At 36.7% G+C, this 20,437-nt stretch overlaps 1 protein-coding gene across 5 annotated transcripts in view; it reads left to right on the top strand.

The window, feature by feature from the left end:
* DOCK10 (dedicator of cytokinesis 10) overlaps positions 1–20,437 on the top strand; it is a 111,086-nt gene that overhangs the window by 79,839 nt on the left and 10,810 nt on the right. For 3 of the 5 annotated variants that reach the window (XM_032225590.1, XM_032225592.1, XM_032225589.1), the window contains exons 37-50: positions 696–762; positions 3,311–3,358; positions 3,816–3,917; positions 5,975–6,099; positions 8,910–9,022; positions 9,702–9,839; positions 10,464–10,646; positions 11,372–11,482; positions 12,417–12,632; positions 14,399–14,456; positions 14,748–14,846; positions 15,643–15,749; positions 15,935–16,057; positions 17,010–17,123. In XM_032225590.1, the coding sequence (XP_032081481.1) occupies positions 696–762; positions 3,311–3,358; positions 3,816–3,917; positions 5,975–6,099; positions 8,910–9,022; positions 9,702–9,839; positions 10,464–10,646; positions 11,372–11,482; positions 12,417–12,632; positions 14,399–14,456; positions 14,748–14,846; positions 15,643–15,749; positions 15,935–16,057; positions 17,010–17,123 (1,604 nt within the window). The remainder of the gene's footprint in view (positions 1–695; positions 763–3,310; positions 3,359–3,815; positions 3,918–5,974; positions 6,100–8,909; positions 9,023–9,701; positions 9,840–10,463; positions 10,647–11,371; positions 11,483–12,416; positions 12,633–14,398; positions 14,457–14,747; positions 14,847–15,642; positions 15,750–15,934; positions 16,058–17,009; positions 17,124–20,437) is intronic. The other 2 variants (XM_032225594.1, XM_032225593.1) reach the window with 1 other exon arrangement.

The raw sequence follows: 20,437 nt of genomic DNA, 5'->3' as shown, positions 1-20,437 counted from the left end.
AGCGTTTGGAGGGTGAAAAACCACCCAACGGGCAACCCAGAGGTCCGTTCCCCAACTTCCGGTTTGTATTTTGAGCTGTTTTTCACCCTTTCCAGGCTCTAGAAAGCCTCTGGAGCCTGGGAAGGGCGAAAAATGGACCTACTGGGCGCACCGGAAGCCGGAAAACAGACTGTTTCTGGCCTCCAGAGGGCCTCAGGGGGAACGAAAACGCCCTCCCCAGGCTCCAAGAAAGCCATGCGCATATGCACAGGGCAGCAGGGGGGATCACACGTGCATGGCATGGGGGGATTAAATTATGGGGGTGGGCATGCGAGTGCACGAGATAGCACACGTGCGTGTGCTTTTGGCACCCAAGGCGAAAAAGGTTCGTCATCATTCCTCTAGACAATTCAGGAACCTCAAATTCTTTATTTATTTCTTAACATCGGCAAATAAAATTGATGTATTGATAACAAACATGTATAAAAACTAATAGTAGGGTTTTGTTTTAAAAGATTTAACAAGGTGGTTTTAGTAATTCAAAAGCTGAGCATGCTGATGTTTGTATGATGATACAATGTTGATAACAAATCTTGGCACTGTAAATATTGCCATTGGATTCCATCTGATGGATTATATTCACTCTTAAAACAGAGTATGATAACTCTGTAAGATAACAAATAATGCATTAATATGTTTCCGTTGTATCTTCCTAGATACACTGATCTCCTACTGGCAGAGGGCACCATTTACAGAAATAACAGATTTTTTCAGCATTTTAGAGTAAGCTCACTCTGAGGTTTGTTCTTCCAAGGCTGTTGTTGGTATTAATTAAAATAGAAAATAAAATAGAAGAATAATTATACATTTCAATCTCCATATTTTTAATCTTTCAAAAAAATGCATATCTCACCTAACTTTATGCATCTTATTAATCTCTCTAATCCTTCATGATTTAAATTGTGATTTTTTTTCTTTACTTAGTTAGTAATTAATAAAAGAGAAAAAAAATCCCAATGTTCCATCTAGAAGTATCATAGGTATATTTCTTGTCTTCAGTATATTGTCTTGTCATAGTTAAATAAGACCTGGCTCTGCCAACTGGCCTAGGGGCCCCAAATTGGGGTACATCATTCTGGAAGTGGTTAATAGACTAAGATAAGACACCCCCCCATGCTGCTCCCTTCCTCCCCAGTCTTTATCAATGTTAAGCTAAATTAATGTTACTAGTTATCAATTTAATGTTTTTATTGTGTTTAATTGTAAGTCATCTAGAGCAGTGGTTTTCAACCTGTGGGTCAGGATCCCTTTGGGGGTCGAACGACCCTTTCACAGGGGTCGCCTAAGAAAACACATATTTTCAGAAAACACATATTTTCGATGGTCTTAGGAACCAAGACACCAATTTTATGGTTGGGGGTCACCACAACATGAGAAACTGTATTAAAGGGTCACAGCATTGAGAAGGTTGAGAACCACTGGTCTAGAGTCATATCCAGCAAGAGGGATGGCGTGTAAGTTTAATAAATAAAGAATAGAAGAAAAGAACTAATTAACGTCACAGTCACTATCTAACTTCATTGCAACATAAGCTGTTGATATTTTAATGCTTAGAAAATGCAAGTTTTCAGTCATAGAAGTGCCTTGTAGGAAAAGTAACCTACAGAAAATGAATAACAGCTTCACTCAAGGGTCCGACTCATACAGCGGGTCACACGCTCAACCTCGTGTTTCTCTCGGAGCAGTGGAGATGTGATCTAGGTTTAAGGGGTATTAAGATCTTACCCCTGTCATGGTCAGATCACTTCCTGGTGAGGCTCGACTTTCGGAAACCAATCCCCCACTGTAGGGAGGTGGAACCGATTAGGTGGTTCCGCCCCAGGCGCCTGATTGACCCTATGGGATTTCAGACGGCACTTGGTGAGATACCTGACTCTCTGGCCCACAGTCTGGCGGAGTCCTTAGTCGCTGCTTGGAATATAGCGGCCGCGGAGGCTCTAAACCGGATTGCGCCTTTACGGCCTGGAGGCTGTTAGGGTCTGGATGGGAGCGAACAAGCTTGCACTCAATCCCGACAAGACCAAGTGGCTATTGATGTTGCCTCCCAAGGATGGTCCTGACATACCACCTCTTAGCCTGGGGGCGAAGTTATTCACCCCTCGGAGAGGGCTCGCAATTTGGGTGTCCTCCTGGATCCACAGCTGACGTTAGAACATCATTTGTTGGCTGTGACCAGGGAGGCCTTTGCCCAGGTTCGCCTGGTGCACCAATTGCGGCCCTATCTGGACCGGGAGGCACTTCGAATGGTCACTCACGCCCTCGTCACCTCAAGACTGGATTACTATAACGCACTCTACATGGGGCTGCCCCTGAAGAGTGTCTGAAGACTACAGTTGGTCCAGAATGCAGCCGCACGAGCGATAATGGGTTTACCTAGATACACCCATGTTACACCTATCCTCCGCGAGCTGCACTGGCTTCCCATAGGTCTCCGGACCCGCTTCAAGGTGCTAGTCGTTACTTTTAAAGTCCTACATGGTATTGGACCTGGCTACCTGAGAGACTGCCTCCTGCCATTCACCTCCCAACGACCAATAAGATCACACTGGTTAGGCCTCCTCCGGGTGCCATCGACCGGACAATGCTGGCTGGCGGCTCCCTGTGGGAGGGCCTTCTCTGTAGCTGCACCGGCCTTGTGGAATGAGCTACCCACAGAGATCCGGACCCTCACCACTCTCCCAGCCTTCCGTAAAGTGACTAAGACCTGGCTGTTCCGGCAGGCCTGGGGCTGTTGATTAATTTCCAGCCCCACCTGATGGAATGGATGTTGTATTAATTTTTAATATTGTATTTTTTAAATATTTTAAATGTTTTTAGTTTGTTGTGAACTACCCAGAGTCCCTAGGGAGTGGGCGGCATACAAATCTTATTAAAGTTCAAAGGGTATTCCAGATAGTGTCTTTAGCTTTTCTTTTATGAGTGGACCGTTTTCATGCAATCACTTTTGATATTGTACAAGAACAATTTAACAAAACACACAATGGGAGTTTGGAAAGGCATTTCTTTTCATTGTTGGGAAATCTATAAACTATTTATAAAGCAAATATCTGTCTGCTAAATGCAATAGTGAAGTTTGGTTTTTATGGGAAAGGGGAAGAAAGAACAGTTGCTGCATGAAACTAGCATGATTGTGGTCATTTACATGAATGATTTTACTAATAGAATTCTCATCAGGATTGTACCAAAATCTAGCTGTGATGTTTTGTGAGAGAAATAAATTAATGCTGTGAATGAAAACCATTTGAGATTATTCCATCTTTTTATCTTTTAGACTTTGCCTTCAGAATTTCAGATATCTAGGAAAACGAAATATAGTAAGGTAATGTGTTATTCATCAAACAAGTAGCAAAATATTTGAAGGATCAGTGGAATTTAATGTGTAACTGCAAGGAACTTTAGTATGTGTGTGTATTTAATCTAGATGAGCATGGTTATGAATTACAATGAATCCTAGATCATAAATAAATGCTTTTTGTGAATTTTCACTAGGTGTGCATAAACCTTTACATAAGAATAGGCTACAAATAGAAAACATAATAGACTTTAATGGAAGTTTAGTAATAAGATAAATCATATGGATTGTGTTTGTAAATCCTAGTATAAAGTTTTCATAAGAATTCTAAGCTATGAAACCTGTTTTCTGACAATAGAATATGACTGATACTGTATAAATGTGATACCAGTAATAGGATAGACCTTTTCTGATAAATTTTCCCAATATTTATAGTAATAAATGATATTACAATAAAGTTTTTTATTTTATTCTCTTTTATCAGGAAAATTGCTGCTGCAGTTAAGTTTGCTCAGACCACTCGGAATAATGGAACATTGAAAGGCTCCAGTTCATCTTGTCAAACCTCTGGGCTTCTACCACAGTGGTAAGATTTAATAAAATAAATGGAGGGTTGATAAAAAAAACCAGACATGATGGCCCAACAAAGGGTACCTATACCGTTGTTATACATCATTGAGAATCTGGAAGGATTCAGCAACAGGTAGATGCTAATGATGATATTGATATTATTATTAATAGGTTCTTTCTCCCCTAAAATGTGAAAAAAAATATGTGTCCAAAATCATAAGTAAAACTCATGTGCTAGACTTTTTGATATGTTGAAATCAGATGTGAGAAAGTGAGCTTTTTGATTCAGTTGTGTGTGTACTATGATATTTAGTTCTTACAAAAATTAGTTTGTTCAGCGGCAGTTAATGTATAAACAACAGTTGCCAATATAATTTCCTTGTGTCATGACATATGCATGAATTCAAAGCAGCAGGAGTAAAAAGTAATGCATTGCCTTGCTCTGCAAATCAAAATAATCACTGATTTCATTTTACGGCTAGACATGGGAGGAAGGGAGAAGGAAGCTTTCCCTAATGATGCATTGTAATTGCTTCATCTAATCATCAGTATCAAGTCTCACTGTAACAAAAACATAGCAGCTGCAATGTGTCACATTTCCACTATTACTTCACTGTAAAAAATCACTAGAATAAGCTCTTAAAACATTATTGCCAATCCATCTTATAAGAGCATGAGAGATTCTTACTTTAAAAATCTATGAGGTTAAATATTAATGGCCCAACTGTATTTTTATTAAGATGTTAAGAGATATATACCCAAAATATAACACTTTGCATTTTATTTGTAAACATGCCAGGCAATTTTCTTAAATGTGACCTTCGAAGTTCCCACCAAAATAGGTCTTTTTTAAAAGCCCATGTTGAAATTTCTAATTATACCTCATGGTGCCAAATATGTCTTTTAATAATTTACCTTTCTAGATATCTTATGCCTTCTACATAACTACGAATCCCAGAATCCCAGACTATCATTTCATCATTGCCATTGGATCTAATTGAGAAAAGATTTTTTTTATTCCCCTAAGATACGAGGAGCCAGCTCTCTACTTCTCAAAAGGATCCCTTGGTATACCTACAAGACTTTTGATAGGCATATCACTGACTTGGTAGAGCTTTGTTCCACTAACTCCGGGATGGAGAATCTATGGCACACATGCCACAGGTAGCATGCGGAGCCATTTGTCAGGGCACGCAAGCCGTTTCCAAACTTCAGGTTTGCCTGTAGGGCCGGTTTAAGCCCTCCGGAGTCGTCGGAGGCCTTCCAGAGGCTTCCTGAAGGCTCCGGAGGACGAAAATGACCCAATGGACAAACCGGAAGTGACTTCAGGGAAGCCTCTGAAAGGTCTCTGAAGGCTTCGGAGGACAAAAAATGGCCCTACAAGCAAACTGGAAGTCACTTCCAGTTTGCTTGTAGGGTCATTTTTAGTCCTCCTGAGGCTTCAGGGAAGCTCCTAAATGTCTCTGAAGGTTCCGGAGCACTAAAAACGGCCCTATGAGCAAACCGGAAGTCACTTCCGTTTTGCTCGTAGGGTCGTTATTTTTGTCCTCTGGAGCCTTCAGGGAAGTTCCTGAAGCCTATGGAGGGCCTCCCGGGGGGGCAGTTGAAACTCCTGAAGCCTCCGGAGGGTCTCCTGGGGGGCAGGGGACGCTGTTTTCGCCTTCCCCAGGCTCCTATAAAACATCTGGAGCCTGCAGAGGATGAAAAAAGCATGCAAAAAATGTGGGTCGTGCATGTCATGCACGCATTCGCGCTGGGGGGTGTTGCGCATTGCATTATGGGTGCGGCACACCTGCGCACGACCCCTCTGCACTTCCACCCCTTCTGGCACACAAGCCAAAAATGGTTCGCCATCGCTGCACTAACATGTGAACAATTTCTATCTAGTTAACTTTTTTTTTAGCAAGGCTTAGTATAATTCCATCCATATATTGTGTAATAAGCTTTAAATCCTATCTACTACTTACTTAGAAATATTCATGTCTGGAAATGATGCAGGAAAAAAGATCTGTCTAAACTAAGATTTGGAAAAGCTTTGGGATAAACCTGAAACACCGTCTTGTCATTTTGCAGGGGACATTCTGCTTCAAGCAGTGAGGTTCACAAGCATCATAGATCCCAAACTTTACCAATAATCCGTGGGAAAAATGCCCTTTCCAATCATAAACTCCTACAGATGATAGATAGTACAATTCCAAGTAAGTATAAAGGGAGACTTTGTAGCTGAACATTTAATGGGACTATTGTAGTACTTAATGAAATTGCATTCTCCATTCAATGTTATGTAAATAATCTGAGATAATGATAGCTATTATGTTTTGTTGTCTCGTTATTCAGCTTTATATATACACAGTGAAAACATTTACCAGATCTCAATATCTATAGAAAAGTATTTCATGTTTTCCTAGATTATGTTGTGTATTCTTGTGAATTTTATGCTTTTGCATATGGATAAATATTCTTTTTATGATCTCATCCATGTTCTTGTCATTTATGCTTGTTCAGTTGTTATGGAACATTAAGAGTGAAGGCCAGCTGTTGTATTTGATTAAGATAACTTAATTCTATCATTTTAGCATAAAAATTAGACATAAAAGCAATAACTCTAATGTAGTTCTCATATCTGTATTCATTACCATAAATTCTTCCTTTGCATGTAATTTATAAAATGATAAAAATTAGGTTGATTAATTAGCATCCTATTATTTATTGATAATCATGTACATTAATTCATTGAAATGTAAATCTTACAGCAAATCTGAACAACCATAGGCTTCATGATTGAATATAGTCAGAAAACCAGAATATATGCATAGGTTTCAACTGCAATTGCTATAAATAGATTCTCTACCCCTGCTAAATTAGCAAAAATTACAATAAACCTACACACAATAACTGAGCATTTGTGGACCCAGGGAAATATTCTTTGGCACATATAAATAATCCCTTCTTGCTTTCAATCATTCTTAACTATGCAAAAATGTATTTTAAAAAAACACGTTTATAAGAATGAATACACATAAATAGGATTTTTTAAAAATAAAAATAATAATATTTTTTATCTGTATAATTTATTCAGAATTAAAATTTAGAATGTGTGTGTGTGTGTGTATACACACACACGCACACATACATACATACATATATTTGTAGAATTTCACGGATATAGGTATGCAGGTCTTGGCGTATTCGGGTCTTTTCCTGTGTAAGGTTGAGAGTATCTTGGCGACGTTTCGACGAGGTCCCACTCGCCTTCTTCAGGGTGGTGCCTTCAGCTTCGTGCTTGTGCGAGCAAAGCGTGATCGGAGCTGCTGTCTACTATAAATATTGGTGTGTGTGTGTGTAGTGCTGGCTTTGTTGCTGTAAGTGGGTTGGTTGACTGTTGTTATATCTTGATTAGTTGATGGAGTTGATGTATGCAGATTAGTCGGCTGTAACATTCTGTGTGGCTGAGGTACTAGAGTTTGTCCATTAGTCTTTTGTGTTATAACAACCTGGGTAATGGGCTGTGTGATGACATCCTGAGCTCTAGTGTAGTGATATCCTGAGTCCTGTGCTACAACATCCTGGGAGGTCGGCTGCGTTTTAACATCCTGAGCCTTTGCATTGTAACCTCCTAAGTTCTGTGATGTAATGTCCTGAGCAGATGGCTGTGTTGTAACATCCTGGGCTTTGGTTTGGTTCCGAGATTGTGGTCTGGCCATGTGTTCATTGTGTGTGTCAGTTTGCTTTGAAGGGGGGTGCAGCAGTTGGCAAGCAAAAAGGCAGCGGCACGAGGCCGAAGACACCTGCCTGAGGATAATGAGTGGGACCTCGTCGAAACATCGCCAAGATACTCTCAATCTTACACGGGAAAAGACCTGAATACATCAAAACCTTCATACACACAAACACACACACACACACAAACATACACATACACTTTTTTTGTTCTGAGTTTTCAGTCCTAAAACACTTACAAGCCCTCACAAAATTTATTTATTCAATTTGTATAGCCAACTGTTGTGGCCCAGCAGGATCCATTTGAGCTGCTGATGGACTCGGATAGCGAGAAACCCTATGAGTCTGCTATGGAAGATGTGGAGGACCCTGGGCAGGGTTCAGACTCAGAGCAGGGACCAGAGAGGCTGGTTGGTCACCAGGAGGTGCCTGAGGCATGGAGCAGTGGGGAAGATCAAAGGCAGTTTGTCCCTGACGCCAGACAGAGAAGGGCGGAGAAACGGAAGCAGTAGCTGTGGAGGCAGACTCATAAGAGATAATCAAGCCCAGGTTGTTATGGCTTGGCCCCTCCTAAGAAAGTAAATAAGTGAGAACTTGGGAGGGGACCTTTTGCAGGACACAACCGTTCGTAACAGTCTTGAGGAACTCTTGTCTGGTCTGTTTTGTATTTCCGTTCTGTTTGGTTTGGGTTGCTGCCAACCCTTCTGGCATGAGAGTGTTGTATGGGCTTTCAGACAAATGAGTTGTAATTTCTGTGATTAAAGAGTGGCAAATAGCCAAGCCTGTGTCTGTGTTACTCACAGGCTGGAGGGGGGGGGGGGTCAGAACAGCCAACCAACTCATTTTTATGTAAATCCTACAACCGGAACAAAAATGTTAAGTGGTATCAAGGGAGTGCAAGGGAGATCTACTATTATAACTAATTTCTTTGAAATTTTGAAGAAGGGAGATGAAGGTGAAATATGTCTGAAACTAAATCCAAAAAGTAAATAGGAAGGATTTAAGCTACATCAAAATAAGATTTTAATGTGAAAAATGATCAGTGCATTTCATCTATAGACAAGTATATTATGATTTATTTAAGCCTATCATAAAATAATTCCTTAAAAATAAGTCCTTAGAGAAAATATTGAAACCAAATATTGGAATCCAGTAGCAAAAGAGTAGAACTTGCTGAAAACACCTATTTTTCTGTAGAAACATATTTAAGAGAGGTGGCAGTTCATAGTTGACTATTGTCATTTGTAGATGACTCAACATTTTTTCTGTAACATTTATTTGGTTGTAGGCACTTCTAATGAAACAGACCTTGTGAATTATGTAGATACGGAAGCCAACGTTGCAACAGAAGTTTGCCTTTCTATACTCGATCTGTTGTGTCTTTTCACTCAGAATCATCAGGTAAAATTTTTAGTGCCAAACTTTTTACATGAAAGTCACAATGTCTATAATTTATGCTAAACTGTTATTTAATGGAAGCACAAAATCAACAAGTGAAATGTTTCATATATGTAGACTGCCTATAAATGAAGCTTTCAAAATGAGTCTGATAAAGCGTACAGAGTCACCTCACTGGTCCATTTAGCCTGGTACTGTCAAACATGTTTTACTACAGTCTCTAATATCCTTATTCCATGCTATCAGTTGCCCTTTTATAGAATTTTTTTAATATACCACATTGGGAATGATGTAGCATAGATTTTTAGAACTGCAGACAAAAAACTACCTTAGCCTTTTTAGGATTTGCTTAGAATTGAAACCTAGCTCCAAAATATGTGCTTTCCCATTAAGCTGTAAAAATAGCTTGTAGTCCTAGGTAAAAGAGATCCTAAACCATCACCACCACCACCCTTACCAAGATAATAAGGAAGTTTTGGCAGAAGAGAGAATGATGGTCAGATGCAAAAACAAAATCATTCCAAGAAACTTTGAAAAACTTAACTAATATTTTAAAAAAAACATTTAAAATGGCTGCTCATATTTAGACAACAAAGAAAAGAAAAAAGGCGCAGGAAGAGCTAATAAAAGTTCCCAACAGTTTAAATTTTTAAAAAATGAAAATATGTTTGTTACTTTTCAGAGACAACTGCAACAGTCAGATTGCCAGAATACAATGATGAAGAAAGTCTTTGATACTTACCTGTTATTTTTACAAATCAATAATTCTGCAGCAGCTCTCAAGCATGTATTTGCTGCTTTGAGATTGTTTGTGAGTAAGGTAAGACCATATATGGTTTCTCATTTGTAGGAATCCCTTCTCTTTCATCCTTCTCAGCTGGCTGTTGATAAATAACAGGCCTTTTCTGAACAGATAACTTGCAGCAAAGGGCAGAGCCATGTCTTCTATATCTAAGTTTTATGATATTTTGAGAAGAAACTGGAGTTTGGCCTGTTTGACTTCTAAGAGGAGATAATGTAATGTTCTACAGATAATTAAAAGGTCATCATCAGCAAAATTGGGTAGATTTGTTTTCTGTTTAAACTGAGGGCGATACAAGGACCAAGAGGTTGAAATTAAAAATGAGAACATTCCAGTTGAAAATTAGTAGTATAAGGAAATAAGAGGTGTTAATCAATGGTACAATCTGTATAAAACTCCTAAAAAGAGATTTTCAAATATTCATGGCCACTTACCAGATACGGTTTAATGAATTCCTGTACCTAGCTAGACAATTGAAATATATGATCTACTATCTAAAATCCCTTACAAATTACCTATTCTGATATTAAAGTTGTATATCTATCTAACCTGTTTGTAAAAGTGTATGATTATTGATAATTTCTACTATGGGGAATTATGCATGAGAGATATATATTGATTCTTTGTTTTTGTTTTTTAAAGTTTCCATCAGCCTTCTTCCAAGGGCAAGCTGACTTGTGTGGATCATTCTGTTATGAGATTCTTAAGTGTTGTAATCACAGATCACAGTCAACACAGATGGAAGCCTCTGCTCTGCTTTATTTTTTCATGAGAAAAAACTTTGAATTTAATAAGCAAAAGTCAATAGTAAGGTCTCATTTGCAGGTAAGAAAATATTACTGTGGTAACACCCTGGAGCAATTACTGCCTGAAATTTCTCGTGATTTTATAGTGTTGCTGCATTTATTAATTTGAGAGAGGGAACAAAGTATACTTACCAATCACAGAATGCTCTCTTCTGTTTTATTTCATTCTTACTTTAATCTTAATTTTAGATTGTTAGATGCTCAGAATGATGATGCTAACAATAATGACCATAAAAATGAAAGTAATAATGTCTTCAAAATTTGATATTCTATAGAAATGTCTTCAGCCTCAAGATACAGAATTAGTTTGGAAATGCAATTCATAAGACAAATATTTCCCTTCGTACTGAAAGACTATTTAACAGAATGTATATATTCATTCATAACTATTCATAACTAGTATTGGGACTCTTACAGGTAAAAACTGTATCTGATTTTTTTGGGAGGAAAAATAGCTCACCAAAATTTAAATTTCTTCATAGTTAATATAGAAAGATTTTAATTATTGTTACTATTTATTTTATTCTTATATTACACATATTCTTAAGAGAAAGATAAGAATGAAACAATTTGAGGAAAAGAGGAAACTGTTAAAACCTGCTATTAAGTTACTAGTTTGGTCTTTGAGCACAAACAGAGATTGAGACAACAAACACTGTCTATTTTGCTGGTGGTTCTTCGGGGAAGCACGTTTGTCAGCTTGGTGGTCTGTCTTCATGTTCTCTTTTCTTGTCATCACTTCAGCTCATCAAGGCTGTAAGCCAACTGATTGCAGATGCAGGAATTGGAGGTTCTCGGTTTCAGCATTCTCTGGCAATTACCAATAACTTTGCGAATGGAGACAAACAGATGAAAGTAATTTATTTATTTATTTAACCTGCTTATTTATTTAGACACAGTATTTCTTTTTCTTTTCTTTTCTTTTCTTTTTTTTTTTTTTTTTTTGCATTCTTCTGACAATGGATATTTTCCCAGTAGTGCAGTGTTTCTCAACCTTGGCAACTTGAAGATGTCCGGACTTCAACTCCCAGAATTCCCCAGCCAGCGAATTCCCCAGCCAGCGAACTTTGAATGGTCACTAAGTGAAGCAGTGTTTCTCAACCTTGGCAACTTGAAGACGTCTGGACTTCAACTCCCAGAATTCCCCAGCCAGCATTCGCTGGCTGGGGAATTCTGGGAGTTGAAGTCCGGACATCTTCAAGTTGTCAAGGTTGAGAAACACTGCAGTAGTGACTTATAGTGGCTTTAAAAATCAGTATGCCATCTTTGAGTTATATGAAGTTCATCCTCATTATTTCTGTATCAAAATAATAAAAGCCATAGGGGAAAAAAATAAGTTACTGGGTATCCTACCTAAATGTGGTTGGATTGTGAAGTATATTTTCCTTTGTTGCTATATCAGATGTTTTGCCATATGGAAATATAATATAATTGCTAGAAAATGCATTACAAATCAATTCATCTGTCATTCAAACCATAGTAATAATAACTCTTGCAAGACCTTTGTTATCCCAAGTTTGATATTATAAAGAAATATCTATTGCAACTTTGTTCAAACATGACAAGCGAATACTGAGAGAAAAAAAGATAATGTGCAGTGAAAGAAAAGAGAAAGCTATTTGATCATGGATAGCTAGGGAGAGGAAACAGCAAACAATTTATTATGACATTGTTCTGATGCACACAATCGTTTATTTATCAAGTTATCTGACTTATTCCAAATAGATGCTATTTAACATAATAATAGAGAATTTGTGAACTTAAATTCTCTTATTTCTCTTTCCCAAAGAACAGTAACTTCCCAGCAGAAGTGAAAGACTTGACCAAACGCATCAGAACAGTTTTAATGGCTACAGCTCAAATGAAGGAACATGAGAAGGATCCAGAGATGCTTGTGGACTTACAATACAGCTTGGCAAATTCATATGCAAGTACACCTGAATTACGTAGGACCTGGTTGGAGAGCATGGCCAAAATTCATGCAAGAAATGGAGACTTATCTGAGGTAGCTCATCTGAAACTGATACATTATTTTGTATTTTAAAGGGCTTCTAATAAGCCTTAAAGAACAAGAATTCAACATCACTTTCTGTTTCAATCAATGATATGATATTTGAGGAACTCATTTAAGCAAATTGTCTCCTAAAGCAAGGTGTTTTCTACAAATTCCACCCAAATACATATTGGTGGGTTTGCATTCAAAATAGAGAACCATTTAATCAGTAGCGGAATTCAGGAAATTGTTAAATTCAGGCACTGTGTTAATTTTCAGTGTAATTGTCTTGGTATCACAATATTATAACAATAACAATAGCACTTAGACTTATATTCCACTTTATAGTGCTTTTTACAGCCCTCTCTAAGTGGTTTACATAGTCAGCATATTGCCCCCAACAATCTGGGTCCTCATTATACTTTCCTTGGAAGGATGGAAGGCTGATTCAACCTTGAGCCGGTAAGATTTGAATTGTCAAACTGCAGCTAGCAGTCAGCTGAAGTAGCCTGCAGTACTGCATTCTAACCACTGTGCCACCTTAAACAAATCTTAAGCTCTTCCCACAATTTCTCTTTATACAGGAGCATGATTTTGTCATAATCCATCAGCAGCTTTAATTATAATGTGGACAGCAGGAAAATATGACCTAATTCTGTAAATGTTTTCTGTTTTTCATAAGAAATTGAAATCAAAATATATATATAACTTGTCACTTAGTAAGTTGAATGCCGTTGTCATAGCAGCCATGCTGACCTTCTAATGCCTAATGTTTCTTTAATTATTGGCACTTTATTCTAGGAAGTTTTATAGATTCTATTAGGACATATGTAGTGTACTGAATCAAGAAGAGTGTCAGGCCATGTTCCTTTTGGATCTTTGGCCTTCCACACTTCTATTATTCTACTATGCTGTTTCTATAGTGGGGAATTGGGAGGGGGGATAGTACGGAGTAGCATGTTATATAGCCAAAATAAAGTTCCTTTCTAGATTGCCAAGGTCATCCTTTGTCTTGGCACCTCTGCACTTGACCGGAACTGGATGGGTGGAACTGCCAGCATGACAATGGAGGATTGGACCGTGTGATAGACTTGTGGGTGTGGGGGGCAAAACTTTAACTTGGGTGGGGAAAACTGATAAGCTTCAGACTCGGGTTTTCCAGATGAACCAGCATGGCTGTCTTAATACATTGGAACTTTGAGCAGTACAACTTGTTTGGACTCCGATTTAATTTTGGATGCTATTTGGAAAGCTGACAAAGAATAGATCACAACTATACTTAATAATTCATTTTGGTTGTCTTTTTTTGTAATTGAAAGATTTTGTTAGCTATAGCTGAGCATTTTTTCTTTTTTAAAAGAGTACAAATTAAATTTATTTCCTGAGCATTTCAAGCCCATTCCTCTGATTTCTCTCTCTCTCTCCCTCCCTCCCTCCCTCCCTCCCTCCCTCCCTCTCTCTCTCTCTCTCCCTCCCTCCTTCAAGCAGCCCTTTAACATGAGTGCTTGTTTTGTACCAGTTGTCCAAAATAGAAATCTTTATTACAGCCTTTAAGCCAGAAACATTATGTAGAAACTACATAATTGAGGAATCTCTGGAGACAGATACACACGAGCATCTGCTCTGCTGTAAATGGGTGTTTTTATAATGCTCCCCTACAACTGCAGGTGATAGCATTTATAACCTAGCCATGGTGAAGATATAGTGAAATCCTATAGAGAGAGATGATGGTAGCATGTGCCTATTTTAAAAATACTTACCTGTGTCTTTTTTTGCAGGCTGCTATGTGCTACATCCATATAGCTGCCCTTATTGCTGAATATCTGAAGAGAAAGGGTAAGATAAAGTACATTTAAGAGGTTTGATTGATTAGAAAACAGTAGGATGTGAAATTAAATTGCTATTTAAACAGATATTTCCCATTAAGATGGCAGAAGTAAAAGTATTTCATGTTGTAAAAATTTTGTATTTTGCCTAAAACTCAAGTTTTATATATATGTATACTATTTTTCTTTTCTTTGAGATGAGAGAGTTATTATTGTTCCATACCTTGGCTTAAATGAATAAACATGCATGTATTAACACATACAAGTAACCAAATGCTAATAACATCTCACACTACCATAGGTTACTGGAAAATGGAAAAGATTTGTACCTCTCGTCTGTTCCTGGAAGATGCTGAAATCTCTGATAATAATATCTTACTAACAACTCACCCTGGAGGAAGTGAGTGTTCTAACCATGACTATTTATGGGCTGGACAAAGTTTGAAGAACCCCATTTGTATATATTTAATGAAAGGATACTTTTAAATGGCCCATCTTAAATCTATTATACCAGTCAGCTTGGAAAATGGAATTTTCAGTTTATCCCGGTATCAGTTCCCACAATCATAAACACCTACAAAGTGCCCATTGACCGGGGGCATTGTAAACAGTGCCATTCAGATTCCAGAGACCTTGCTTGAGCACTAAGCAATTCTGTTGTTACATAATAGATTTCCAAACAGCTTCCTTTGCTATCATTATTCTTTAAAAAATAAGGGAAAGGCAATAAGCTGAAGATTTTGTAACTTAAATCATATTGGGACCAAGTTTTAATAAATTATGGCTTCATATGAATCAAGTTTAATATCAATACATATTTCTAATATGTATAATCAGACTTAACGTATCCCATATTTATATGTCCTTTATTCTATTGACAGTTATTAATAAAAAAAACTTTATAAGAACTTTGAGAACACTACATATTTCGAAATCATAAATACTTTAACACATCATCCTTATCCTTTTGGGTCTCGTTGGGAGGTTCTCAAATTAAGCCTTTGGACAAGAAGAATATTTTTTTGCAAAATTACCAAATTATAGCTACTAGCTATAAACTACAGTGTTTACAAGAGGTTAATGATATTGATATTATTTGTAATAAGCTGTCATATGTAATGTCTTCATTTTTTACTACAATTATTTAAATGATTGCTACTGAAGCATTGATAGGACTTTTACTCTTGTTTGAAAAGGCTTGTTTTCGATGGGATGGCCAGCTTTTCTCAATATTACACCAAATATTAAAGAAGAAGGAGCAATGAAAGAAGATTCTGGAATGCAAGATACACCATACAATGAGGTTAGCAATGTCATTCTTCTTAATTGACCTTAGGTATGTTTTCTTCACAGTTTTCAGTGAGACCTATATCCGGTGGAGCATGACTAGAGTTTTAATTACCCTTATTCCTTTTTTAAGGAATTGAAATTGGAAAAAAAAATACTTTATTTTGCATCACAGACTTGATGTTCCTTCTTCACTTGCAGGACATCCTTGTGAAACAGCTGGAATTATGTGTTGACTATCTCTGGAAATGTGAAAGATATGAACTCATTGCTGAAGTTAACAAACCAGTTATTGCCGTATTTGAGAAACAAAGAGATTTCAAAGTAAGCTGAGCTAAAAATTAGGGGGAAATCACACTGAGAAAAATAATATAGGATGTCAGTGCTTTAGGGACTTTTGCAATTATATTCACCTTTCAATATGTTCTGCTTTTTATGCTGTATATACATAATTAGATTACATACATATACTTTATATACATAATTAGATTATATACATAATCTACAATTAAACTGATTAAAATGCTGATTGTGTTGTTCATGTGTATCTTTTTAATATGAGACTGCATTATAAAAAGATGGATTTCCATCACACACAGGACAAGTAAGAAAATATGATCTCACTTGCATACACAGTAGAAACACAAATTGATTTGCCATCTATAATTATTTATTCACCTATTTCTTTACTTTATATCCCACCTTTATTATTTTCACAAACAACACATGGCAGATAACATATCCAACATACCTTCCTTCTTCTATTTTCTCCATAAGAACAACCCTGTGGGGTGAACTGGGCTGAGATTCGCCCAAGATCAGCCAGCCAGCTTTCCTGATTAAGCGGTGCTTGAACCCATGGTCTTCTGCTTTCTAGCCTAGTGTCTTACCCACTAGACCAAATGTCTCTTTATATATGATTATATATAATCCATGCTTATAATTATAAATGTATTTGAATACCTGCCTGCTAGATAATTCCTAATGGAAGACACTTAGCACTACCAATAAAAGCATTCCGTATTTATTTTGCCTTGCCTTTTTTAATCAGTATTAAAGTATTTTGTAGTATGAGAAAAGATAGAAAAATCATTGAGAAAAAAAATAGTAAAATAATATAAGTGGAAGCTGATACTACATACATGTTACATTTGGAAAGTTCCTTTAATCAGTTAATTAGAAAGTTACTAGCATTATTGAGAACATGTTGGTTACATGAGTTGGTTTGAATACCAGAGTTTTTATTTCAAAATGTACTTTCATTTTATTACCCCAGAGGCTGTCTGAATTGTACTATGACATCCATAGATCTTATCTGAAAGTCGCAGAAGTTGTGAATTCTGAAAAGCGCTTATTTGGACGATACTACCGTGTGGCATTTTATGGCCAAGTAAGTGGCTACTGAGGGGGAATTTTCAGCTAAACTACACATTTCCCAACAAATTTTCTTTTTAAAGAGCAGTATAAAACATATCCTACAAGTCAATATCCTAGGGATTATTGACCTGGCACGCTTTCAGTATTAAACATTTATCTATAGTAAAATTCATGGCGCAAAATGTATATTTAGAGTCATATAAAAATAGAAGCAAAATATTATTGGTGACAACTGGCTGTAAGAATAGTTTTAGAGGTTTCCTCACATTTAGGTTTAAGCTTCTAGTTGCTGATTTGGCAATGTTCCATTGAAGTGAATAGATATACAGTATGTATAAATAAACATGCACTAGATTAAGACCTAAGATTATATTATGACAAATGATGAAGATTAACCCCGCCCCACCCTCCCCAGAGACCCCCAGTTTTAGGTAACAGTGTATATGTATGTTTAGTATTTTTTTATCTTTTGCAAGAGGTTTGGTAGTAAGACACAAAGAAGGTTATCCCAACTAAAATCCCATAATACAAATTTAAAATATATATATAACCAACATTATACTATAGACTGGGAAGCTCACAGAAAGTTCATATTTCTTTAAAGCAGAGTTCAGAAGGAGTCTCTTCATTATAACAGCTTGTCATAGTTTGATACTGTTGACTATTAAACAGATAAAAGGAAAATGAAGATAAGACAGTGTGAATATAAATTATATGATGATATTTAAAATCATCCCTGAAAAAAAGCTACAAAATAATTGAAGACTTTTTTTTCTCCTAATTGATTTGAAATCCTTAATTTTATTAGATATTAGTTTGTGTAGACATACTAGCTTTGCTTTCTAGTTGGCTTCTGATTCTTGTAGTTCATTGTAGAATGCCTGCACGCTACTCTATATTTCCGCCTACTTATTTTGGTTATAGTATGTGCATATGCTTGCTTCCACAAGATATCAGATGGGACAGCACGTTCTTTAAAGATGAACTTTCCAGGGAAACATTCCCTCTTTTTTTAAAAGAAAAATGTATAAAATCAGTTCTAAATAATGTTGTCTGCCAATTAGGTTTTAATGCAGAAATTTGCTCTTTTCCTCTTTTGAATTTATTCAAGGCTGTGGTAAGTTGTCTATTCTTTTGCATGCTGTTTTGTTTAATTCTTCTTACATCATCCAACTTGTATGACCCTTGGTTAACCTTGATTTCTACCTTTTTTTTAATATTCACTGTGAACAATGAAATAACATTGCTTTCACTCATTTATATACCGTGCTGCATCTAGCAAAATAATGTTTTTGTTCTGCTTCCTTGAATTATAAAGATGTATCTGTTCCTGTGGCGTTCATGTACTTGAGGCTTAAATCTGTTCCCATTTCTAATGGAAGCAGGTTCAGCTATGTGTTTCTTATCTGAAATGCCCACTGCAAACAGCCTTGCTGCATATGTCATGGCAGAACAAGCAAGGTTTTCCAAAGTGTGAGGTGCACCTCTCTTGGCAAAGTGCATGGGAGGAGAACCTTTTTGTTGTATGCTGTTACAATACATTCACCTTCCCCAAAATTTAATTGTATTATTCTAATTGCTCATTTGTCTCCATTTTGGTGATTGGGTTTCTTAGGGCAGGTCTGTACCTTAAGACTACACGGGCAGGTGTAATGGCAAGTGTAGGAACTCCTGCATTATACATTATATTTGCTTTCAGTTACAGTAGAGTCTATTACCTTTTCACACTTGCCTGGTAGTTTTGCCCTTGTTTACTACTTTGAGTTGTACATTACTCAAAAAAATGCCAATCTTTGTAATGTAGCTTTCATCAACATGAAGCCTTTCAGATGATTGGACCATGTAGGCTGGCAAGTATCAAGTTGTGGAAAACAAATAGAATGACACTACATAAAGCAATTTGTATTTCCTTGCAACTAAATATGAAGATATATTCATATGTAGATAGACAGCCTAGTTCTTGTGGGCACCAGTAGCTCTCCCACACACTTTAGTATATTATCTTTCTTCAGAATTGAAATATGTTACTTCATGGCTATAGTGGTTACTTAAAAATCATGTTACTTTGAAATCAACTTGAATGTGTTGACAACCTTTGTTCAATTAGTATATTTTTTCCCTTGATCTGTGTATTGCAATATAATATATTAAGAGTTGAAAATGATCTGAAAGAACCTACATTTTTTTATATTAAGTCAGGTGCTTCAAACTTGCAGCCAATGTCCCACCAGATCTGGCATGCTCCAGGTCCCTCCATGAGACAGTGTTACTTGGTGACTCCTAGGAAGCTAGGAAGTATGTCTTCATGATACTAAATAGTTTTCAGCAACACCTTCCTGTGACAATTTAGTTTGACAACACTGTCCCAGATAATTGAATCTTGCGTATAAGTAATTTCATCTTGTTTTGAAAAACAATCAATGAATCAGAATAGAGCTGGAAGGGACCTTGGAGGTCTTCTAATCTAGCCCCCTGCTTAAACTGGAGACCTTATACCATTTCAGACAAGTGATTATCCAATCTCTTCTTTAAAATCTCCAGAGATGAAGCATCTGCAACTTCTGAAGACAAGCTGTTCCACTGGTTAATTCCACCATCAAGAGAGCTAAACCTTTTTAATAATCTGCATTTTACTAGCCCCAAGCATATGATTGATAATTCATTACTTACTATATCTTATAAGAAGCAAATATCTTTCACAACATGTCACAGTGGAATCTTTTACATAAAGATGCAGAACTGGTATTATGTGACCTACTTAATATTTAGGACACATGAGCAGCATTTGCCTTTATATGAAACTAATCCTTTCCAAGGAAAAATAGTTCAATGAAAAGTGAATAGAAGACTGCAATTTCATGGTTCATTAAAATACTGCTGAAATCCAAAATTGTAAATGAGAATTACAGGGATTCTCAAAGAAACTATGTTAAATTCCATGAAGAAAGGACAAACACAGGACTACATCAAATTAAATGAAAGCAATACAATTGTTTTAAGCCTAAGGATGTTGTGAACATTGTGTTGTTTCACAAAGCTCCTGTTTTTAAAGCTACCTCAAATGTCTGGCTACTAGTAAAGATAGAAAGCATGAATTGTTTTATGATGAAAAGAATTATGAAAATGAATAGAATTTTTAAAAATATAGGGATTCTTTCGTATAAACTAAAACGAGTTTATAGGAAGAAGAACACAGTAGTTATGTAGCATTCCTTGTTAATACCATTGGGGCAATTTTAAATTGACTTTGACTTTGACAATATAGAGATAATGATTTGAATGCTTAAAAGTATCAAACTTTGTTATTAAATAGGGACCATATTGGCA

Source organism: Thamnophis elegans, chromosome 10 (assembly GCF_009769535.1).
Source record: "Thamnophis elegans isolate rThaEle1 chromosome 10, rThaEle1.pri, whole genome shotgun sequence".
NCBI lineage: Eukaryota > Metazoa > Chordata > Lepidosauria > Squamata > Colubridae > Thamnophis > Thamnophis elegans.
The sequence above is the reverse complement of the archived record's forward strand: the minus strand, read 5'-3'. Positions and strand labels throughout refer to the sequence as shown.